This window comes from Salvelinus sp. IW2-2015, linkage group LG3 (genome assembly GCF_002910315.2).
Source record: "Salvelinus sp. IW2-2015 linkage group LG3, ASM291031v2, whole genome shotgun sequence".
Lineage (NCBI taxonomy): Eukaryota > Metazoa > Chordata > Actinopteri > Salmoniformes > Salmonidae > Salvelinus > Salvelinus sp. IW2-2015.
Genome location: NC_036840.1, coordinates 17,858,501 through 17,884,586, shown reverse-complemented (window position 1 = coordinate 17,884,586; position 26,086 = coordinate 17,858,501). Strand labels below are relative to the sequence as shown.

At 41.2% G+C, this 26,086-nt stretch overlaps 1 protein-coding gene across 3 annotated transcripts; it reads right to left on the bottom strand.

Annotated features, from left to right (window-relative positions):
* LOC111951789 (polyadenylate-binding protein-interacting protein 2B) lies at positions 1-25,346 on the bottom strand. 3 transcript variants are annotated; one of them, XM_070434953.1, is made up of 4 exons: positions 25,146-25,346; positions 14,442-14,599; positions 9,220-9,396; positions 1-586 (listed from the first exon to the last, which is right to left on the bottom strand). In XM_070434953.1, the coding sequence occupies exons 2-4, from the start codon at positions 14,586-14,588 to the stop codon at positions 530-532; spliced, it is 381 nt and encodes a 126-aa protein (XP_070291054.1). In that variant the 5' UTR covers positions 14,589-14,599; positions 25,146-25,346; the 3' UTR covers positions 1-529. The 3 variants fall into 3 exon arrangements, with proteins under 3 accessions (XP_070291054.1, XP_070291053.1, XP_023825803.1); XM_070434952.1 differs by having other exon boundaries at positions 25,132-25,344; XM_023970035.3 differs by lacking the exon at positions 25,146-25,346 and adding an exon at positions 24,595-24,687.
* Positions 25,347-26,086: the final 740 nt, after the last annotated feature.

The following is a 26,086-nucleotide window of genomic DNA, read 5'->3' as shown; positions in this document are numbered from 1 at the left end:
TCATCAACTTCATCTAAAAGTTTCAGTATTGATAATTTTAAACCCAAGTTTTAGAACAGTAATAAATATGCTAACATGATTGCCATTGCTTGCTAAAACGGTTGCCTAGCAACAAACATCTTAAGAAGATTGAGAAGTTCATAAGAAAATCATTAAATCTTAAGATAATGCACTTAAGAATAAAAACAAGCTAGTTTGAAAGTGTTTGCGTTTAGAAGTGTTTTGTGAATCTGGGCCCTGGTCAAAAGTAGTGCACTACATAGGGAATAGGGTACTATTTGGGATATATCCCTTGAATGCAGCAGCATTCAAGGGATATCTGTTGATACTGATACCCCACCCCTGTCCTTTAATAAACAAGTTGAAACAAATAAAATAAAAATCTTAAAGAAAATAAGTTCCCCCACCCCCTTACAGGTTTCTACCTACACACCCTGGACCTGTGTGTGTTTTGCGGTCAAGGCCGCCAGAGTCTCTGCAAGGTTATGTGAACGTGAGTGTTTGTGCTCCCTGGGGTTGAGGGGGACTCCTAGTATTTCACTCCCGGAACGAACTCCTTCGCATCAGGGTTCAAGTTGCTTTTCCTCTGCAGAGATAGATAGATGGAGTGGGGGGGGGGGGGGAGATTGAGGGACGGAGGAGTGGAGTGATTAAGGAGAGAGAGAGAGAAAGTGTGAGAACCCTCAAATTGTACAAACTAATTTACATTTTACAACGACAAGACCATTGTTGTACAGAATATGGTGTGTGTAAGTGAATGGGTTTTCCTTAAAGTGTGTGTGTTCCATGCAGAAGCATCACCACAACGCATAATATTGTGGAGAATTTGGTAGTATGTCCAACAGGCCTCACAACCGCAGAGCGGTTTGCTGATGTCAACGTTGTGAACAGAGTGCCCCATGGTGGAGGTGGGGTTATGGTATGGGCGGGCATAAGCTACAGACAACAAACACAATTGCATTTTATTAATGGCAATTTGAATGCAGAGATACCATGACGAGTTCTTGAGGCCCATTGTCGTGCCATTTATCCGCCGCGATCACCTCAGGTTTCAGCATGATAATGCATTGCTCCATGTCGCAAGGAACTGTACACAATTCCTGGAAGCTGAAAATGTCCCAGWTTTTCCATGGCCTGCATACTCAGACATGTCACCTATTGAACATGTTTGGGATGCTCTGGATCAACATGTACGACAGCTTGTTCCTGAGAGAGGAGTGGGACAACATTCCACAATCAACAGCCTGATCAACTATGCGAAGATGTCGTGCTGCATGAGGCAAATGGTGGTCACATCAGATAATTTTTCTGATCCACGCACCTACCTTWAAAAAAAATGGGCCGAAATTCGCCCAACTTATTGTGGGAAGCTTGTGGAAGGCTACCTGAAACGTTTGACCCAAGTTAAACAATTTAAAGGCAATGCTACCAAATACTAATTGTGTGTATGTAAACTTCTGACCCACTGGGAATGTGATGAAAGAAATAAAAGCTGAAATAAAGCATTCTCTACTATTATTCTGACAATTCACATTCTAAAAAAAAAATGCTGATCCTAACTGCCCTAAAACAGGGAATTTTTACTAGGATTAAATGTCAGGAATTGTAAAAATGTATTTGGCTAAGGTGTATGTAAACTTCCAACTTCAACTGTCCATACACATACAAAATATCGATATGCATGTATATCATACAGAAATTGGTTCAAATATCACCAAAAAGAAATTTGCAGAATACTGTAGCCTAGGCCTATATAAATATTTGCTCATATGGGCAGAATATTTTATATAAATTCATTCATATGGTTATATAAAAGGCTGAAGGCTAAAAACAGACTATACTATATCTATACAAAAGGAGGGGGTTGTCTTGAATATTCCATCTGTAAACCAGTACTTAAGAGTTGCACAGGGGCTCCAAGTTGCATGTGGTTGTAAAGATCTAAATTTTGGCTTGCTGGAGGAACAGCTCTCCATTGTAGCCCTTATAGCTGTCAGGGATGACGAGTTCAGAGAGGGATGTAGGTACAGGGGCCATGCCGGTTAGTTCTTTTGTACCAGGCCTGTATTATAACTTCATGTTTTTCCAGAGAGAGCATTTCTCCCCAAATAGACACAGGCCATCCATGTGTACCACAGTCCACAACTTGGTTGGTTTCTTCCTGGGTCTCCATGCTTCTCTCCTTCAGGACATTCACCTTTCGGATCTGAAGCCGAGCATTCTCTAGATAACCATCAGTGAGGATTAGGCAACTTCGGCATAGGAAAGCATCATACTCGGTGCACTTCCAAAAGGACATGTATGTATATACACAAAAGTATGTGGATACCCCTTCAAATTAGTCGATTCTGCAATTTCAGCAATACCGGTTGCTGACAAATGTATAAAATCGAGCACACAGCCATGCAATCTCCATAAAAAAAACATTGGCAGTACAATGACCTTACTGAAGCGCTCAGGGACTTTAAAACGTGGCAGTCATAGGATGCCACCTTTCCAAAAAGTCAGTTCATGTCAAATTTCTGCTAGAGCTGCGTTGGTCAACTGTAAGTGCTGTTATTGTGTAGTGGAAACGTCGAGGAGCAACAACAGCTCAGACGCAAAGTGGTAGACCACACAAGCTCACAGAACGGGACCGCCGAGGGCTGTAGTGCGTAAAAAATAGTCTGTCCTCAGTCACAACACTCACTACAGAGTTCCAAACTGCCTCTGGAAGCAACAACTGTTCCTCTGTAGATTCATGAAAAACGGGTTTCCATGACCAATTAGCAGCACAAAAGCCAAAGACTACCATGCACAATGTCAAGCGTCAGCTGGAGTGGTGTAAAGCTCATCCCAATTGGAACATTTGGGATGAGCAGTGGAAACTCGTTCTATGGAGTGATGAATCACGCTTCACCATCTGGCAGTCCGATGGACTAATCTGGGTTTGGCGGATGACAGGAGAACGCTACCTTCCCCAATGTAGAGTGCCGAAAATAAAGTTTGGTGGAGGAGGAATGATGTGTGGGGCTGTTTTTCATGGTTCGGACTAGGCCCCTTAGTTCCCAGTGAAGAGAAATCTTTACACTACAGCATACAACGACATTCTAGACCTTTTTCAGGTCTGTGCTTCCAACTTTGTGGCAACAGTCTGGGAAAGGRTCTTTCCTATTTCAGCATGACCATTCCCCCGTGCACAAAGCAAGGTCTATACAGAAATGGTTTGTCGAGATCGGTGTGGAAGAACTTGACTGGCCTGCAAAGAGCCCTGACCTCAACACCATCAAACACCTTTGGAATGTATTGGAACGCCGACTGCGAGCCAGGCCTACAGCCCACAATCGGTGCCCGACCTCCTTAAAGCTCTAGTAGCTGAATGGAAGCAAGTCCCACAGCAATGTTCTACTGGAAAGCCTTCCCGGAAGAGTAGAGGCTGTTATAGCAGCAAAAGGGGGACTAATGCCATATTTAATGCCCAGGATTTTGAAATGAGATTTGACGAGCAGGTGTCCACATACTTTTGGTCATGTCTGTCAGTGTTCCCCTTCATGCACCAGGATATTTTTTTCCATGCACAGAGGAAGAATTCAGGTTCCATTGCTTGTTCTTACCTCCTCTAAAAATAATGAATGCTGAGGGTAGTAGTGCAAGATCTTTTTAACCACACTATTTGGATTATTAACATGAACAACTTGCAATTCAATTGCTGGACTATTCAAAGCCATCTATCCAACCCTTCTACTCAGATCCGGCAGTTCAGAGGATAGTTTCAAAGGTAATCAACTAGGCCTAATTATTGTTCATTAGCAGCATACTTTAGTTTGTGTGCCTATTATTTTACATTTAAGTATGACCTAAAGAGAAACGTATTCTGTTGTCATGGGAATGTAACACATTCCCCCCCAAAATGTACTTGTCCAACATCGTGCATAATAAAATGGTGAACCTTGTATTAATGGCAGTGTTTTGTCTATCAATATAAAGCATTTATCTGTGAAATTAGACAATGAACTTGAACCCTGTTTCAACAAATAAAAAAAGCTTTATTTCCTTGTAATTTTATTACAATGTTATAGTCTTGTGAATCTCATGCATATTTTTTGATTGAAAATGGGATCAATGGGAGAGATTGACAAATACTGATTTCAAAACAAATGGACTACATTCTCATTTATATTTGCAAGACATGAGGTGAGTATCAAAACGTTTTTAAAAGATGCCCTTGCCTTCAAAGTTGAACCTCAGATAGATCTTTAGTATAATAGCCGTTAAGGTCAACTCATTAAGGGAGTCTGTTCTTTTGAAATATGATACGGAAAATGTAGGCTAATGAAACGACATAGGCCATTACAAAATCCATTTGACCTATGGGTCATTCTTGGGCTGCGGTAATATATTTTAGAAGTATACTATTTTTTTAAAGATAAAATGCATTTTCTGAACACCCCACAACATTAAGTACATATTAAACCTTCAAGAAAACATTCCCCAACTCCGGCATTAAAGCCCTTTTATTGTCAATTTGTCTGATATGGACACATTTATCTTCAACCCTGTCACAGACAATATGGACGTCGTCTGAATATAATTATAAAAAGATACTTGTTATAAAAGCAACATTTACCTAATGCTCATGTGTTCCCCAAACCAACTATTATAATATACAATTCATGTAAAACCTCAAATTTACTATATTAAACCCTGAAATACACATCGTCAGCGAGCTCATGTAAAATAAAAAAATGCTTTCAATTCAGAATTAACTAATCTTCTTCAGATTGTGCTTAACATTTCAGACTGAGCTCAGAAAGCATCAAATTCATATTCTTCTTTGCCATTTTATTTACCAAATATTGTCATTTGACGGGGTTGAGACTAGAGTTGAAAACTGTGAAAGGGTTAATGAGACATCAGTTTCCATATAAATTAGTTTACTATCAAAATCCCTCTAAGATTTACCCCAAAACATTGCATTTCATTGTATGCAACCACGTAATAAGGACATTAGATATATTTAGAATACTCTGGGTTTTATTAACCAAACTGCAGTAAATATCTAAACAAATAAAAACCATCACGCATTAGAGTAATTAACATTCAACAGGTTATCAGAAAAGTTCAACGTGTCAAACTGTAGGAACATTTTCCAAGGGCGTTTAGAATGCTAGAACAGCTAACTACAGCACTACTGCCAGCATGACTATCCTTCTCTGGAGCACCATATTCATTAATTCATGGTTTTCTTCCTGAGAGTCTGGCCCACACATCTCTCTCAACGAGGCGGGATGTCACACGCTGTGGGGGTGGAATCGTCCACACCGGTGCCGCCCATTGACTCTGTACCGGCAACCCCTGTATATATATATCCCCGTTATTGTTATTTACTGCTGCTCTTCAAATTATTTTTCCTCACCTCTTTTGTTTTTTTTAGGGGGGGAATTTCTTAACTGCATTGTTGGTTAAGGGCTTGTAAGTAAGTAAGCAATTCACTGTAAGGTCTACACTTGTTGTATTCGGCGCATGTGACAAATTTGATGAAGGACTTCATCCAATTGACACCAGTGGATGTCGTCTTGAGAAGGCCAGAAAAATTTGTTTGGTACTACACGACGCAAACATTTCACTTATACACTCATTCCATCCGTGCCGAGAATGATGCGTGCCTGAATACAGGTTATCATATTCCACTACACACCACTACCCAAAAAGACTTGGATTTGTCTACAGCTTGTGGATTTTCCTCATTGGCTGGCTGTTCTGGAGCAGCCAGGACCTTCTGCCTGAAATTGAAGTGATGCGTGTTAAAGCATGTACAGCTTAGGTCCTTCTTTGTTGAACAAAGGCAGCTGACATCACAAGACATCAGCTCACCAGGAGCAAGGATGATGACCTGGTGTACTCTCATGGTGGAGGGCAACGCTTTCAATCGGGTTTGGCATCATCTCCATCGCACATGCTCATTTCCTCTCCTTGCTTCTTTTGTATGCTGTTCCACTGGTCTCGTTCACTTAAAACACTGATATTTATCTTTTTCCCTGCCTCAACATTTCTTTCCCATCTCTGACGCGCTCTCTCAAGGTATTGTTCCCTTTTTTCTGGGTCAGCATTTTGACGTGCTCGACACTGCCTTTGTCTTTCTGCTGCTGATGTGGGCGCCATCATTCCCTAGACGTTTCAATGGATAATGTTAAAGCAAAGATTCTTAGAATATATACACTATAATCCTTGAGTAATTTAGGATCTAGAGTGACTTAAAGGAACAACCGAAGTTAAGTCTTGCCCAACTCTCCTACCACCAGGCTACATGCCTTAAAATATATTTTGTTCACATGGAACACATTACAACATGTTTATAAGTGAATATAAACAATGTATAATTCATTTGTTTAGATGCAATATCCATAAATAACTCAACCSTGTCACAGGTTTACAACCCTGTTACAATGAAACGTGACAGTTGAGTTTTTTGGCTCAAATGGCCTCTGCTCCTCACGTGGAGAAAAACAGGATACACCATGTGTGCATGATATTGATAGATTTATACTTCAACCCATGAAATGAATATACTTTATACTTCAACCTATGAATACACATTGATAAGTACAAGTTTTCCATCTTTATTTCATCTAATGGGGTTGAGTTGGTCAGCTCGACGATCCCCACCGGACTTAAAAAAAACAGATGTGATTACTTGCCCGTTTCTGTATCATTCAGTTGAAAAAAATGTCACTTCCTGTTAATGATTGCACATGAGGGTGGATTGACCATTTTTATTCGTGGAGTTTGGTTGGCGTGACGGGGTTGAGTGTAGACTGAGGGACAGAGCTAAAATTGTGTGATTTTAAATCAATAATCATTAAAGTATTTTTTTATCAAATAAATGCAACAAAACAAATGTTTGCATTAATGGCAAAAGTTAATTATGTGCACATTTTAATATTCATTTCCCAAGTAAAAATGAAGTGAACCGCTTAGGGGACATGACAATTGTCAATTGTTAAATCCACTTCAAAGCAGTGTAGATCAGTGATTCCCAAACAGTCCTCAGGGCCCCAATGTGATTACAAACGTAATTAGTTGATTATTTGAGTCAGCTGTGTAGTGATAGTTTTTTGTCCTAAAAGCTGCACCCCTTGTGGTCCCGAGGATCGAGTTTGGGAAACACTGATGTAGATGAAGGGGAGGATTTTTTTTTTTAAACCACGGATTGTGTGCCAGAGGGTGAATGGGCAAGACAAAATATTTAAGTGCCATTGAATAGGGTATAGTGTAAGGTGCCATGCGCACCAGTTTGAGTGTTTCAAACTGCAACGCTGCTTGGTTTATCCACAGTTACCTGTGTGTATCAAGAATGGTACACCACCCAAAGTACATTGAGCCAACTTGAGAACTGTGGGAAGCATTGGAGTCAAAATGGGCCAGTATCCCTGTGGAACGCTTTCGACACCTTGTAGAGTCCATGCCCCTACGAAATTGAGGCTGTGCTGGGGGCAGAAGGGGGTGCATTAGGTGGTCGAATGTTTAGAGTAGATAATATTCTGCCCATATGAACACATTTATTTTAAGCAATATAAACAGCTATGCATGATTTAACGGAAAGCAGCAAACAGAAACATTGTTTAACATGCTTTAACTTCTTTGGGACGGGGGCAGTATTGAGTAGCTTGGATTAAAAGGTGCCCATAGTAAACTGCCTGCTACTCTGTCCTAAAAGCTAGAATATGCATATAATTAGTAGATTTAGATAGAAAACACTCTGAAGTTTCTAAAACTGTTTGAATGATGTATGTGAGTATAACAGAACTCATATGGCAGGCTTTTTTAGTGTTTCAACTCTTTGCCTATSCAAGATACAATGGAAATGGGGCCATGTTGCACTTCCTAGGGCTTCCACTAGATGTCAACAGTCTATAGAACCTTGTTTGGTGCTTCTACTATAAAGGAGATTGAATCAGAGGTCTGGCAGAGGGCCACAAGCTAGTCACACGCATTCACATGAGGTCGCTTGCGTTTCATAGCATTTCTGAAGACAAAGGAATTCTCCGGTTGGAAACTTATTGAAGATTTATGATAAAAACATCCTAAAGATTGATTCTATACTTAGTTTGACATGTTTCTACGGACTGTAATATGACTTTCTGAACTTTCGCCTGGACCTGCCAGCGCGTCGTCAGTTTGGATTGTGTACTAAACGAGCGAACAAAAGGTGGTGTTTGGACATAAATTATGGACTTTATGGAACAAATCAAACATTTATTGTGGAACTGGGATTCCTGGGAGTGCATTATGATGAAGATCAAAGGTAAGTAAATATTTATAATGCTATTTCTGACTTCTGTTGACTCCAACATGGAGGATATCTCTGGGTTGATTGGGCTCTGAGCGCTGTACTCAGATTATTGCATGGTGTGCTTTTTCGGTAAAGCTTTTTCGAAATCTGACACAGCGGTTGCATTAAGGAGAAGTGTATCTAAAGTTCCATGCATAACACCTGTATTCATCAACATTTATGAGTATTTCTGTAAATTGATGTGGCTCTCTGCAAAAAATCACAGGATGTTTTGGAAGCAAAACATTACTGAACGTAACGCGCCAAAGTCAACTGAGATTTTTGCATATAAATATGAACTTGATAGTCCTATGAGTGTCATCTGATGAAGATCAAAGGTTAGTGATTAATTTTATCTCTATTTATGCTTTTTGTGACTCCTCTCTTTGGCTGGAAAAATGGCTGTGTTTTTCTGTGGCTATGTACTGACCTAACATAATCGTTTGGTGTGCTTTCGTCGTAAAGCCTTTTTGAAATCAGACACGTTGGCTGGACTCACAAGTGTAGCTTTAAATTTGGTGTATTGCATGTGTGATTTCATGAAAGTTAAATTTTTATTGCTAGCGTCCCACATATCCCTGAGAGGTTAATAAAAGACTGACAGAATATAAAGCTGACTTCACATTTTATAACGCTACAAGGAAACTCAACACATCTTGGCGAAGTTGATTGCGTGAGGAGGGTCTGTAAGCTGCGTAGTACCTTCCACGGAAAATTTTGCTCGACAAAAAAGACACGTAAACGTAACATGCTGTGCGTGTGTTCAGCACTTCCCTCTACCGCCATATTGTCTGCGTTTCCCCCATTACCAACTGACAGGCCTTTAAGCTGTTGCTGGATCTGGCTGACACGTGTGTGTGTGTGTGTGTCTGCGTGCATGTTCCACGCTGTGTGTGTTCCATGCTCACCGCCATCTCCTCTGCGTTTCCTCTGTCACTGACTGACAAGCCATTGAGCTGTTGCTGGATCTGCCCCAACCCTGAGGGGAGGTCTCTGGCCGGGATGAACCAATCCTGGTCCTCCTCATCTAACATCTCCTGGAAACAACGCTCCAAGAACTCCTGCTCCAACAATTCCTCTTCAACCTAACAGTGACAAAGGAGAGGGTTTAGTATCTACACTGGACAAATATAAAAACATGCAACAATAAGATTTTACTGAGTTACAGTTCATAGAAAAGGAAATCTGTCAATTAAAATAAAATGTATTAAACCCTAATCTTTGGATTTCAAATTACTGAGAATACAGATATGCATCAGCTGATGAACAGCTTGTCTGTCAAAATGTTGGTTATTAGGTTAAATTATTGCATCTGAGCTCCTAGTGTGCGGCTCGCCTTTTCTTTTTCAATTGGTCACAGATCCCGTACCTTTAAAAAAAATGTTTAAAAAAAAGGTAGGGGCGTAGATCAGAAAACCAGTCAGTATCTTGTGTGACCACCATTTGCCTCATGCAGAGTGACACATCTCCTTCACAGAGTTGATCAGGCTGTTGATTGTGGCCTGTGGAATGTTGTCCCACTCTTCAATGTCTGTGCAAAGTTGCTGGATATTGGCGGGAACTGGAACACACTGTTGTACACGTCGAACCAGAGCATCAAAACATTCATGGGTGACATGTCTGGTGAGTATGCAGGCCATGGAAGGACTAGGACATTTTCAGCTTCCAAGAATTGTGTACAGATCATTATGCTGAAACATAAGGCGATGGCAGCGAAATAATGGCATGTCAATGGGCATCAGGAACTCGTCACAGTATCTCTGCCCATTCAAATTTCCATCGATATGCAATAGTGTTCGTTGTCCGTAGCTTATGCATGCCCATACCATAACCCCACCACAAGGAACTCTGATTTGCTGATGTCAACGGTGTGAACACTCGCCCACACGACACCATGCACATCTACAATCTGCCCAGTACAGTTGAAACTGGGATTTGTCTGTGAAGAGCACTTCTGGGTTCTTTTATTTCAGCTCATTAAACCAACACTTTATATGTTGCATTTCTCTTCAATATATATGGAGGGAGACAGAAGCAACGCTCCAGGAACCCCTGCTCTGAAAATTCCTCCAAGAGAGAGCGGAGGAGGATATAGTTAATATGCACTCAGTGACCAGTTTATTAGGTAACCCACCCTGTTCACGAAAATGGTTCGCTCCTACAGACAGTGAGTCACGTGGCCATGGATTGCTATATAAAGCAGGCATTCAGTTGCTGTTCGATTGAACATTAGAAGAATGGGCAAAATGAGTGACCTAAGAGACCGAGTGTGGTAGGATCGATGCCAGGCGCGCCATTTCCAGTATCTCAGAAACGGCGGGCCTCCTGGGCTTTTCACACACGTCTAGGGTTTACAGAGAATGTCACGAAAACAAATCTATTTTTTAAGTTAGGTTTATTTCGACTTTATTTAACCAGGTAGGCCAGTTGAGAACAAGTTCTCATTTACAACTGCGACCGTGCCAAGATAAAGCAAAGCAGTGCGACAAAAACAGAGTTAAACAAACGTACAGTCAATAGAAAAATCTGTATACAGTGTGTGCAAATGAAGTAAGGAGGCAAGGCAATAAACAGGCCATAGTGGCAAAGTAATTACAACTTAGCAATTAACACTGGAGTGATAGAGGTGCAATTAGAAATACTGGTGTGCAAAAGAGCAGAAAAGACCCAGAGTCACCTCTGCTGCAGAGGATACGTTCATTAGAGTTAAGCCTCAGAAATTGCAGCCCAAATAAATGCTTCACAGAATTCAAGTAACAGACACATCTCAACATCAACTGTTCAGAGGAGACGGTGTGAATCAGGCCTTTGTGGTCAAATTGCTGCAAAGAAACCACTACTAAAGGACACCAATAAGAAGAGACTTGCTTGGGCCAAGAAACACGAGCAATGGACACTACACCGGTGGAAATCTGTCCTTTGGTCTGATGAGTCCAAATGAGATGTTTGGTTCCAATCGGCGTGTCTTTGTGAGACACAGTAGGTGAACGGATGATCTCCGCATGTGTGGTTCCCACCGTGAAGCCTGGAGGTGTGATGTGTCGCGGTGCTTTGCTGGGGACACTGCTTTATTTAAAATTCAAGGCACACTTAACCAGCATGGCTACCACAGCACTCTGCAGCAATAGACCATCCCTTCTAGTTTAGTGGGACTATCATTTGTTTTTCAACAGGACAATTGCCCAACACACCTCCAGGCTGTGTAAGGGCTATTTTACCAAGAAGGAGAGTGATGGAGTGCTGCATCAGATGACCTGGCCTCCAATCACCCGACCTCTACCCAACTGAGATGGTTTGGGATGAGTTGGACCGCAGAGTGAAGGAAAAGCAGCCAACAAGTGCTCAGCATGTGGGAACTCCTTCAAGACTGTTGGAAAATAATTCCAGGTGAAGCTGGTTGAGAAAATGCCAAGCATGTGCAAAGCTGTCAAGGCAAAGGGTGGCTTCTTTGAAGAAGCTCAAATATATTTTGATTTGTTTTACACTGTGTTACTACATGATTGTGTTATTTCATAGTTTGACTTCACTATTATTCTACAAAGTAGGAAATAGTAAAAATAAATGAGTAGGTGTCCAAACTTTTGACTAGTACTGTACATAAATAATGTAAGTTTATTTAATACATTTGCAAACATTTCAAAAAAAAAATAACTATTTTCGATTTGTCATTATGGGGTATTGTGAGGAGAAACTATTTATTAAAATCAATTTTAGAATAAGGCTGTAACTTAAATTGTGGAAAGTCAGGGGGTCCGAATACTTTCCCGAATGACCTGTGCGTATGTATCACACACAAAAATATATGGGGGATTGGAAATGCAGACTATTACATTGATGGAATCCACAATATTGAAGCTGATCTAGCCCCCCCCCCCAAAAAAAATAAAAATAGGAAAACGTTTGTCTCAAACTGCTGTCAGAAGCATTGGCCTAGCATTAATATTGTGTGTAACTTCAGTGTGTGTATGTATCAAGTATTCACCCCCCCTTGGATTTCTTCACATTTTACAGTGTTACAAAGTGCGATTAAAATGCATTTGGCAATTTAGGCAACAATCTACACAAAGTGTTGGAGGAAATCCACAATTTCTTTAAAAGTTATCAAATTAAAACACCTTCATTAGAAAAGTATTCACCCCCTAGTCAGTACATGTTAGAAACACCTTTGGCAGCGATTACAGCGGTGTCTTTCTGGGTAAATCTCTAAAAGCTTTACAGAACTGGAGTGTGCAATATTCTTCAAGCTCTGGCAAGGTGTTGCGGGTCATTTAAAGTCTAGCCATAGATTTTCAAGCAATTCATGTCAAAACTAAACTTGGCCACTCAGGAACATTCACGGTCTTCTTGGCAAGCAACTCAAATTTGGCCTTGTTGTAGGTTACTGTCCTGCTGAAAGGTGAACTCCTCTCTCAGTGCCTGGTGTAAAGCAGACTGAAGCAGGTTTTTCTCTAGGATTTTGCCTGTGCTTAGCTTCATCCTGTTTATCCTGAAAAACTCATCTTTCCCAATGTCAAGCATACCCATACCATGATGCAGCCATGCATGAAAATAAGGAGTCAGTTGTGTTGTTTGCCCCAAACAAGGCTTTGCATTTAAGCCAAAAAGTTCATTCTTGCAGTATAACAGTACCTTGTTGCATACATGCACGTTTTGTAATATTAGTATTATTGTGGAGTAACTACAATGTTGATCCTTTCGTAGCTCTCTCCCATCACAGCCATTTGACTCCGTAGTCTTTTTTAAAATCCCCAATGGCCTCATGGTGCCATCCCTGAGCAGTTTCCTTTCTGTCCCGCAGCTCAGTTCAGGAGGACGACTATCATCCACAGAGTAATTATTAACTTGAGCATGCTTAAAAGACATATTACGTTACCCATCTACCAATCACTGCCCTTTATGAGGCTTTCGAAAAGCTCCCTGGTCTTTGTAGTTTTATCTGTGATTTAACCTTTCTGGTGCAGGGGTCCCGCTAGCGACCCACCGACAACATCCTGTGAAATTGTAGAGCACCAAATTCAAAATACAGAAAATGTAATATTAAACCTTCATGATAATACAAGTGTCATACATGATTCTTTAGCTTAGAATCTTGGCAATCTAACCGCATCGTCAGATTTCAAAAAGGCTTTACGGCGAAAGCACAGCATTCGATTATCTGAGTTCAGCGCCCCACAACAGCATATTATCCAAACAAGCACAGGCGTCACAAAATCCCAAATAGCGATAAAATAAGTCACTTACCTTTGAAGATCTTCCTCTGATCGCAATCACAAGATTCCCAGGAACACAATGAATAGTCGTTTTGTTTGATAAATTCCTTCTTTATATCCCAAATAGTCCGTTTAGTAGGTGTCATGGAGTTCAGTAATCCACCCGTTCAGAATGCAGACATAGGAGTTCCAAAAGTTTCCAGTAAAGTTTATGCTAACAAATCAAACAACGTTTCTAATTCATTATTAGGTACTCTAATATCTAAATAAACAATAATATTTCATACGGAGCAAACTATTTTCAATAGGAAAGMAAAAGAATGCAGCGCACGCCCTCGGTCACGCGCTCAATGAGACTAGTTTTGCCATAGGACTTCCTGAGGATAAACAACTATTCCTCGTTGGTTTTTCAGAATACAAGCCTGAAACCATGTATAAAGACTTGCCATCTAGTGGAAGCCATAAGAACTGCAATTTTGGAGGCGGAAGTCTTTGGTTTCAATAGCTTAAACTTGGAATTGCCTGGCAGGTCAACAGAAAAAAATTGGTCCTCGGGTTTGCGTCTGCCAAATCAGTTCTGTTATACTCAGACATAATTATAACAGTTTTAGAAACTTTAGTGTCTTCTATCCAATACTACCATGCATATCCTAGCTTCTGGGCCTGAGTAACAGGCAGTTTACTTTGGACCGCAGTCATCCAAAATTCCAAATACTGCCCCCTCTCCCTAACAAGTTTCACATTCAATACTTGACTGAGGGAGCTTACAGATGTCTATGGGGGACAGAGGAAGGGGAAGTCATTCATTTCAAACAGAGCAAGTCCATGTAACCTTTGATTTGTTGCCACATTTTAATTTAGGATTGCCTAAAGGGGTGAACACTTATGCAACAATTACATTTTACTGTGTGTGTACCAACCTGTCTGTTGTACGCATCCTCGTTCTCCATCCACATGTACTCAGCGAAGGGATCGTCTCCTCCCTGTTCACCCTCTCCTGCATGGCCATTGGCTACAGCCTCCATGCCTTCCTTCCCCGGCGTCTTCGCTACCTCGGGACCACTCATCTCCGACGGCTCTGATTGGACGGGATAGATAGATGAATGTTTTTTTGCTGGCTACTCACTAGCATGTGGGCTTGTGCTTGAGAGATTGTTTATGAGACCTGTGTTAATTTTCTATAATGCCTGCTACAATAAGTTACTCATTATTAGTGAATGTGCATGATTGAGAGAAATGCCACAAAATATTTAACCATTCATTAAGCAATGAATAATGCAAGTCTTGGCACTATAGGCTCTGCTCCTTCAGGGTAGCTCACTGCCCAAGCACAGACCCATTGACTTTCCACACTTTCACATTACAGCCTTATTCTGAAAATGATAAAGTACAAATATTTCAGCAATCTACACACAATATTCCATGATGACAAAGTGAAAACAGGTTTAAGTCTGGTCTCTGGCTGGGCCACTCAAGGACATTCAGACTTGTCCCGAAGCCACTCCTGCTTGGTCTTGTTGCTGTGTGCTTAGGGTCATTGTCCTGTTGGAAGGTGTACCTTCTCCCCATTCTGAGGTCCTGAGTGCTCTGGAGCAGGTTTTCATCAAGAATCTCTCTGTACTCTGTTCATCTTTGCCCAGTCCCTGCCGCTGATAAACATCCCCACACCATGATGCTGCTGCCACCACGCTTCACAGTAGGGATGGTGCCTGGTTTCATCCAGATGTGACGCTTGGCATTCAGGCCAAAGAGTTCAATCTTGGTTTCATCAGACCAGAGAATCTTTCTCATGGTCCGAGTCATTAGGTGCCTCCAAGTGGGCTGTCATGTGCCTTTTACTGAGGAGTGGCTTCCATCTGGCCACTATCATAAAGGCCTAATTAGTGTGGTTCTGCAGAGATAGTTGTCCCTCTGGAAGATTCTCCCATCTCCATAGAGGAACTCTGGAGCTCTGTCAGAATGACCATCGGGTGACCAAGGGGTCTGAATACTTACCGAATGCACTGTATAAGCCTCGGATCTCCCGAGTGGTGCAGCAGTCTAAGGCACTGCGTCACTGTTGACCCAGGTTCGATCCCAGGCTGTCACAACCAGCCGTTACAGGGAGTCCCATAGGGCGGCGCAGAATTGGCCCAGCGTCATCTGGGTTAGGGGACGGTTTGGCTGGGGGGGGTGCTTAACTTGCGCTCTAGCGACTCCTTGTGGCGGGCCGTACGCCTGCAGGCTGACTTCAGTCATCAAGTATGAACGGCGTTTCCTCTGACACATTGGTGCAGCTGGCTTCCTGGTTAAGCGGGCAGGTGTTAAGGAGTGCAGTTGGCGGATCATGTTTTGGAGGACGCATGACTTAACCTTCGCCTCTCCCATTGGAGAGTTGCAGCGATGAGACAAGATCGTAATTTGGAGAAAGAGGTAATATACAAAAAAACACAAAAAAAAAATTGGGCTAGGCTACATGAGAGGTTTTATGATTTGAAAAAGTCACCAAAAAAAGGCATGCGCTGTTGCTTGCACACACTGGGCATCATTCACAAGTGCTAAGTTAATATTGTCACCCATCAGACTAATCTAATTAAATATGGTCTTTATATACTCAATAATATGTGTGAACTTAGTTTTGATTTAGAATGTACCGTTATCATGCACCTGTCTCGGAACAGGAGCGTGGGGGAAAACAATTTGTAATCTATGCACTTAAATAGCGAATGGATGACGCTTTCCCGTGGTTAATTTTCATGCCAGCCTGATAGGCTATATTGCTGTTGCAAAGCACTTAATATTAGGAAAGTTAATAAATAAGTAGGCTAAGCCTATAGAAAGCTGATGGGATCTGCTTTTTAATGGGCCATCAAAACACTGTTCTCACGCAAATCCATAGCCTACAGCAGTGGTTCTTAACCTTGTTGGAGGTACTGAACCCCACCAGTTTCATATGCGCATTCACCGAACCCTTCTTAATTGGAAAAATAAAATATGATTTTTTCAAATTCAAAACATAGGTATATATTTTACTGGTGCACAAAATGAACCGTGCATCAASATCAACACRGTGTGTTCAAAGAACAAAATCATCAAAACATGATTTTCAAACAAAAACATAATAATGAATATTTACTGCAAATCAGTGTGACTTCTGCTGTTGCCTTTCAGAGACCAGTTCAGAAATGCGCGGCTTCACCMTGGCAAGTGCCACTCATGTCATTTTCGCAACAAAGTCTGTTCCTTTTCTTCATTTTTATGTCCAGCATCCTCGAAAAGGATTGCTCGCAAAGATATGTTGTAACAAACGGTATGAAAATCTCCAGAGCTTTCTTAGCAATAACAGGGTACGTTACCATTTGTTGACACCAAAACGTTGAAAGCGTTGTTGTTCTGAAGAGTTGCTGTTGAACCTGGCTCTGCTGAATTTCAATGATTTCATCGAGGTACTCATCATTGACATCTGTTGTCTCAACACTAAACGTGAACGGCTGTCTCACCCATGCTGGATATGACTCTTGTAGGGAAGTATCCTTCGAGAGACTTTGCAAGCTCATCTAAGTGCGTGGCAATTGCTTGCTTCAGTTCCGCGGGTACAGAAATGTCTCCGACTTCAGATACATCTTCGATCTTACTTACACAGTCGTCCAGCAGGGGAAAGTTTGCGAAGTTATCGTTCTCTGTTCGTCGTTTCCATAACGGTAGCTTTTTTTGAAAAGCCTTCAGGTTTTCCTCCGCTTCGATGATGTTGACTCCACCGCCTTGCATCTTTTGATTGAGATGATTGAGAGCTGCGAAGATATCAGCCATGTACGCTAAAATGAGAATGAACTCAGCATTTTTTAAGCAATCTGCATGACAATGTTGGTGCTTTTGCAAAAACAGGGCTAATTCCACACGCACTGCAAAAACACGATTCAGCACTCACAATTTTTAATAATTCTGCCAGTTTTGGAGGCAAGGTTTTTGTTGCCAACGCATGCCTGTGCAGAATACAATGCGTAACAATGATGTGTGGTGCATCGGCTTTCACTAGCGCACCAAAACCAGACTTWCTTCCCAGCATGACWGGAGCTCCGTCCGAACAAACTGCAGAAACCATATCCCACGAAAGATTGTTGTCTTTGAAGAAGTCATCCACAAGTTTCTTCACATCGGCTGCCTTAGTTGTTGTTGTAAGAGGCTTACAAAATAAAAAAATCTTCCTTTATCACYTCGTCTTTCACATAGCGCACGAATACAGCAAGCTGGCTTAGATTGGAAACGTCTGTGGTCTCGTCGAAGGCTGAATTTTGCCGGGCTTGAAATCAGATCTGCAACTACTTGAGCCAAGATGTCTTTGCTCATGTCCTCTATTCTGTCGCTGATGGTGTCATTTGAAAGAGGAATTTGGGATAACTTAACTTCAGCCTCTTTTCCCAGCATGATATTCGCCATCTTCAACACAGCTGGTTTTATGAGTGTTTCACCAATGGTGTGTGGTTTGCCCTGCTTTGCGATCAGGTAAGCAACTTCGTACGATGCTGTGAGGATCGGTTTGTTGATGGGTACAAAGCCGAGAACAGGCAGAGTAGCCTTTTCATCGAATCTGGCTCTCTTCACCTTGAATTCAGCGAGCGTTGTGTTCTTGTATTTTCCATCTCCATGCAGCTTAAGGAAGTGTTCTCTTAGTTTTGCCGGTGCTAGACTAGAATTGCTCAACTTGGCATTGCAAATCATGCAGTTGTGATGGGAGTCAGCGTCCTGTTCCGTTATACATGTGAATCCATATTGTACATATTCGTCCGACCACTTTCTTTTTTTGCTCGACATAGTAATAAGTATGAAGGGATTAAAATATTAAGAAAGAAATCACAAGACGTACCATCACGACAGTCACAAGTCGACTACTGAGCACACCAAATTCCCTGCAGCACAGCTAGGCCAAGCGCTGTAGCGTGATCACCTGCAGCCAATGATGGCCAKGCGGGGCGTGTCATCACGAATCATATGAGTCGGATGCGTGTCTTGACCTCCGCCGAACCCCTGAGACTGACTCACCGAACCCCTGGGGTTCGATCGAACCCAGGTTAAGAACCACTGGCCTACAGAAATGTTGCAGAACATGAGCTCATTAAGCATTTGATTTGATTTTTCAAAACATTGATGTCAGAGTGATTAGAGGGACAATAGTGCTGAGTACAAGGCAGTTAGCAAGTGTGGTAGTCCACTAACGACCATCGGCAGCACCAGAGCTCAGAGAAGCCTAGTTACAGTGATTAAATGGTCACAGAATTTGACTGCGGCCATGACTCATTACCGCCACATAGGCGGTCACACGGTCACCGTAACAGCCCTGGGCATGACCTTTGCTTAGCTGCAGTTGATAACCACTGGAGTGGAGTCTTGTCAGTTTTTTATTGTAGGCCTAGATGTTGGTGTGTGTGATAAGAGCCAGGCCATCGGTGAAGCCAAGGTCTCTTGCCTGATCTTCTGTTGTTCACTGGATGACCTAGTCTATTGCCAGGTTGAAGAGTAAGGCAGATAACACACAACCTTGACGAACTCCAGACTTCACAGCAAAGCTTGTGTTGTTTGTTCCCAGTGTGCATGAAAACTTGCTGTAGAACTGTTTTATGAAGTTAACATGTCTGGATTCCATCTGCAACACATTTCATCAGCCTTTTGAAAAGACTTGATTCAAAGAAAGTTTACTCAACTCTCACACAATATCCTCCGACAGCAGCCGACCAATCATGATAAAATATGTGTTGCGAAAAAAATCCAGACATTAAAAGAGAATTCAACCATAAAAAATAAAAAAAGTATTAAACTTATTAGAAAAATCATAAGACATGAACAAAACGCATCAGTGATTTGTATTTTCCTGCAAATTTCTGAAACGACACAGGAATGCCCCGGCGTGCATGTGCGCAAATATGTCTACACTTTGTGTAGCCATTACCGATGATGCTAATGATAACCTTCTAGTAGATGGAAAGGCTTTCCCAAAAACCTTCTCAATTAAATGTTAACTACAAAGTAGTGTATGCCTACCTGTCAGAATATCATGATTATTTGCATCACTACAATGGCGCTGGAGGAGATGGCTGACGTTTTACGGTCCCCTAACCAATTGTGCTATTGTGTTTTTTTATTGTTGCGTTATTTGTAACTTATTTTGTACATAATGTCTCTGCCATTGTCGCTTATGTACTGTAATGTTTTTCTTAACTGCATTGTTGGTTAAGGGCTTGTAAGTAAGCATTTCACTAAGGTCTACCTACACCTGTTGTAGTTGGCGCAAGTGACAAATAAAATTTGATATTGTAGTTTATTTACATTCAAACCATCAACAACCACTCCAAGAGGGAAGAAACAATACTAACACCATATGTCTGCACTTTAAACACTGTGATGAAACTAGATAAACAAGGTGTGTAGCTTTGTCAATGTTGTTGTAAGAGTTCCATTAACCCCGATAATGACAAATTGAATACATTTCGATAAATGTATTTTGTTTAAGATCACTCCAATCATAAAGGGCTACACACAGGTCAAAAGTAGTGCACTAGCCTATAAAGGGAATAGGTTGTCATTTGAGACAAAAACATATAGGCCTAATTTTAGCAGCTTGTTAGTTTAGAGGGAGGTAACACCTGTGCAGGGCCGGATTAACACCCTAGAGCCGATGTCCGCGCCCCGTGGAAATCTAACTACCATAATAAAACATCTCCATCAAACTGTATTTGTCACATACACGTGATTAGTGTAACGGATGTGAACTGGCTAGCTAGTTAGCGGGTACGCGCTAATAGCGTTTCAATCAGTTACGTCACTTGCTCTGAAACCTAGAAGTAGTGTTGCCCCTTGCTCTGCAAGGACCGCGGCTTTTGTGGAGCGATGGCTAACGACGTTGATGTGTGCAGAAGGTCTCTGGTTCGCGCCTGTGTCGGGGCGAGGGGACGGTCTAAAGTTATACTGTTACATTGATGCTGTTGACCCGGATCACTGGTTGCTGCGGAAAAGGAGGAGGTTGAAAGGGGGGTGAGTGTAACGGATGTGAAGTGGCTAGCTAGTTAGCGGGTACGCGCTAATAGTGTTTCAATCAGTTACGTCACTTGCTCTGAAACCTAGAAGTAGTGTTGCCCCTTGCTCTGCAAGGGCCGCGGCTTTTGTGGAGCGATGGGTAACGACGCTTCGTGGGTGTCAGTTGTTGATGTGTGCAGAGGGTCCCTGGTTCGCGCCCGAGGTCGTGGCGAGGGGACGTACTAAAGTTATACTGTTACATTAGCAGATGTTATTTATTGTGGGTGTAGCAAAATGCTTGTGCTTCTAGCTCCAACAGTGCAGTAATAGCAAACAGATTGCACATATAGCCAATACACACAAATCTTAAGTAGGAATGAATTACGACTATATACATATGGACGAGCGATGTCAGAGCGGAACGGACTAAGATACAGTAGAATAGTATAGAATACAGTATACATATGAGTAATGCAAGATAAATATTAAGTGAATGAGACATCGTTGAATAGTATAGAAAACAGTATATACATACGAGATTAAATGCGGGGAAAGGTGACAGAGCTAGACGGAGATAGTGGTGTTTGTCAGACCATGAGTGTTCTGATAGGACAATATAATACTTTGTACAGCTGTGTTGTCATCTAGTGGCGAAGTTGGGTACTGTAGCTTTAAAATTTCTAACTCGGTGCAGAGCTATTTCCTGTCAGAACAACAGAGATAGTCTATTTTACTAGTCCTTCTTACTAGGCCTTGGTTAAAGATACGTCTAAGTACTTTGAGTTAATAGGACATGCGTTTGCTAATTCAAATTGTGTTTCTAGAATTTATGTCATTTACATGTTTATTCTAGTTTTTTAAGTTCCGATTATGCTAAGCTAATTGCGCTAACTATCGTCCATCCACTTAACATTATGTGTTAGCATGCTAGCTAAAGTTGTGCGACGGAATTTAGCTTCTTTGGGTTTTGGACGTATAACAATTTTAAGTGTTTAAATATCTCGTGACAGAGCTAAAGTATAGGTATTAAGCTATATGGACACTTAGATTGTGTGTATATGTTTTGTGGCACCTTTCCTGTGATGTAAATTGTCATAATTTCTGCAGTCATGTTGGCTAGCTAGGCTTATTTTCTTGTTGCTAGCTCATGATAGAAACGCTGTTCTTTATTTGTATGAATGTATATTGTGATTTTTCTAATACATTTTCTCCTTTCTGTTACAAACCAAATATATTTTACTAAAGATACTTAACGGTACCAGTGCCTCCCTGAGTCTCTACTGGAAGAGTGTATGCTGTCTGCCAAGCTTTGTAGCCTACACATTGTGAGGGCAGAACAATGAGACATCTAACATTAGGTCTTCTCACAAAATCGTCTGTAGAGTCCGGACAGTTTGGCCTACAAACTATAATGACCCCTCTGTGGAAAGGTGAGACTCTCACGAACACATCGGTTGTTTTGCTCTAGGAAGGTCCCAGGTACCAGCTGAACATTTTGATGGAAGTATATATGGAGACAGTTTAGTGCCAAAAATAAGGGGTTAAATACATTATATCTCAGATATAAGACAGACACTTCAGAACAAGCTTAATTTCGAGTATTTTTTTGGGGGGGGGGGGGGGGGGCAATGCCAAATGAAATTAACAAAATATATATATACACACTAAGGGGTCTTAATTTTGAAAATAGCATAAGGATCCTTGGTATTACCTTCTTAAAACAAATCCATATAGCTTAGATGAAGGGGTGTTAAGAATTCATAGGCCAAAGGAAACTATTGATCCTCTGTGGCTATATTATGCTCTCTGGTGTATTTTGAACATTGAGAGCAGGCTCCTGTGGTTGGAATGTTTGGCCTCCTGGGCCCAGGGGATTTAGCCCCTGCATTATTTTGGCCCTGCACCTGTGGCACAAGTCGTTTTTAATTAGCCATCTACCCACAGTGAGAGAGTGTGTCTCAAGACTCAGGTGAGAAAACTGGCAGGTGCTTTTTCCCTTGCTACATGCTGCTACTAAATAAAGAATGTCACATAATAGCAAGCAACATATACCTACTACTGCAACTGTAGCAGGCTAGCTACATTTTTCATCCGAGTAGTCTTATATCCAAGTCTAAATCTGTATCCCATGAAGGTGTGATAAAATACATACGGTGCAATTTAATCCCACTAAATTATGCAAATAAACCCATAGACTGATTAGCATTACCTGTCCAATGTATTTCCATCAATGAATAGGCAAAAAAGCATTTTGCAAATGAGATTTGTTTTTCTCTCCCAGACAACTGGACGGGGAAAACTGTATTAATTGGCTTTTCTAAAAATAAAAAAATAAACAATGGCAAAAAGTGACATGGRCAAAGGAAAAAAATCTGGCCTATGATGTCAACACAATGGGCCATGTAATGGTGCTTATGTAATTTTACCCTTATTTAACTAGGCAAGTCAGTTAAGAACACATTCTTATTTTCAATGACGGCCTAGGAACAGTGGGTTAACTGCCTTGTTCAGGGGCAGAACAACAGATGTTTACCATGTCAGCTCGAGGGATTCGGTCTTGCAACCTTTCAGTTACTAGTCCAATGTAGCTAGCTGGGACACACTTTTCACACCACCTCAAAACAAAGTGATTTTCGTAGCAGGTTAGGAGAGAATTTTTCAAAGGCTAACGCAGTCTCCTAACCTACTACGTTAATTCTCCTAACCTGCTATGAAAAATTAACTTCGGAATCGAAGTGGCATGAAAAGTGTGTTCCCCATAGCTAGCCAGCTAGAGACTTGCATGAGTGTATCAATTGCATAAGATTGCATTCAAATCTAAATCAAATGAATTGGTCACATACAGGTGTTATTGCAGGTGTAGCAAAATGCCTGTGTTTCTAGCGCCGACAGTGCAGTAATATCTATCAATTTCACAACATATACCCAATACACACAAATCTAAGTAAATGAAGCTGATATATATATATATATATATATAAAATAGGCAGTTATATTAGAGATCTAGCGTGCTACAGTAGCTAGGCTACTCAGCTACAACACGGGCAAGCCTATATGCTAGTCATGACACCCACCCAACGTTTGCTTGGTGCTGTTGAATACATCAACATCAGTCCTAACAGACGGTTACATTTCCAGTTCTCGTGCCTTAGCTAGTAATATCATGCTAATGAAGTGCAGGACAATGAGCTAGAGCTAGCTAATGTCACAAATGAAACCACGTGTTGTATTTATTTTACAATCAACAATGCCAGGATTACACCTGTAGGTTGCTACTGGCTTTCTGATTATCCACATTTGTTTTACTAGTCTGGTGTATTCATTAGGGAAACAGTTTACGATTTAAGAACCAAAACGTCAGGTTTCTATTGGACAAATGTATTTAGACCACTGCTCAATCGGCGGTATTAATACACCACTGGGTTTTTCTCTGCCTTGTGAAATGCTTAATTCTCGACTAAGACTTTGGCTAAATCTTCTAAATTCGTGGTGGTGGATTAAATGCTAGCGAGTTATATTACCCTGCCTCCCATTGCTAGTTTATAATAAACCAGTGTCACAGCTTGTTAAAAAGGCTAGTTAGCTACATTTGTCTCAAAGGGCTAACATCACGGTTGGTTACAACACACAGGTCGTACATTAAGTTATAACAATAGTTACATAAAATTAGCGAACTGTTAGTTAAAAAGAGAGGGTTTAGCTAGGTAATACTAGCGGGCTACACCATGACCATGCGACCACCACCACGGATGGGCCTACAAGGAAAACAACGGAACGCTAGCTAGGAGTTAACTAGCTAGCTAAATTTCACAAAACATTGACAGTGAACATGTTTTGGAAAATGGAACAGCAATATTAAATTATAGAACTCCACAAAGCAATGTAACAACGCGTCGGCTTCCATTCACATGGCACAATGGATTGATGCGTCAGAGACGCAACTAGTTAGGAAAACTAGCAATGCTAGCTGGCTAGTTAAGTGAATGGGATTTAGAAAGGAAACCGCTCAAAACGCAAGATTCAGCGTCCAACTGCGTGGCTGTGAAATCCACGTACAAACTGACAGTGGGTGTTCGGAAGTAGTACCTGGCATCTCGTGCTTTCGCGTTACTTCAAGTAGACAAATTAACGTATTTCCAACAACACACTTTCCAGGCGAGGCTAGCTAACGACATTAGGAACACCGTGGTCGGTATGCTTGAACAAACATCAAACACGCGCCCCCTCCCGTCTCTTTCACCAAAAACACACGCGCGTGTAGCGGAGTGGTAAGAAAAGGTAAGTATAAAGGGCTTTATTTGTTMAATATTGTAATAGAAACAAAAATATACCAGACTGTTACTAAACAGTTGTTGCTRGTGACACAGTGGATAGCTCCAGTTCAAAGCAATGCTAGTTTTGAAAAAAAAGAGCACTTTGTTGGCTAGCAGAGTAAACAACGTTATGTTAGCTAGCTAACGGACAATGCAAAGTGTGTTTTCAGAAAACCACTAACGTTATATCCTTTATAGTTACATACTTAGCTTTGTTTTGATATTCAACTGTCAAGCAAAACGAACAATGCGGGCATTCTGAATAAAAATAAACAGGCACAGCTATTAACTTAGCAACATAGCGACTTACCAATAACTACTCACCAACCAAGTTGAGATGTGATAAACAAAACCCGTCTTAAAAACTAAACAACGGCGGCGTCTCCTGTCTTCCCGGAAATGCGAAAGAACCGCACCACAAAACAATTGAATACATCCGATTTAAGCCTCGTAAATATGCGTCTTTGTCAGTTTTCTCCCATTATTGGCCATAGAGAGACTCGAAAATCACGATTTGTCCCACAAAGGCGAGCCAGGAAAACGGTCACGTGGTACCGATTGTCCAACTGTACACACAGAACCTTCGTTAAGCCCCGCCTCCTTTGTTACTGTTGCAACCTCAGACAACATTTTCCTGGGAAGCTCAATTTCCATAGCCGTGGGAAGTAGGGGTGCTGACAGGGTTTGGTAGGTTACTTTCTAAGTGTAATCCGTTACTGTTACATGTCCAAAAATTGTAATCAGTAACGTACCTTTTGGATTACCCCAAACTCAGTAAAGTAAGATGATTACATTCCGTTACTTTTAGATTACTTTCCCCCTTAAGAGGCATTAGAAGAAGACAACAATGTATGTTACCAATTGAACAACATCTATTGCAGGATAAATCAATGTTAAAGTTTACATAGCTGGCCATATATCGATGTTACATTTTACTTTATGGGTTGGTTATGTATGCTTCTTCTAACCCATTGCTTTCTACTACATATAATAATACGATTAAATTATATATTTACATTAGAAACCAAAGTCTATCAGAATTCCAGTCATTCCAATTCATGTTATACCCCTTGATCTTCAAGAATAGGACTTGGAAAAATGGAAGTATAGATTAACCAAATTGTTTTACCTGAGCATGACCCCAAAACTAAGGATTTATTAGCCAGCCCTACTCCACTCAAATTGACTCTTTGATTCAAGTTGAAAAATAAATGCTGCACTCATGGACTGGCATGCTTTAAGCACTACTGAAAAGTGCTATTTAC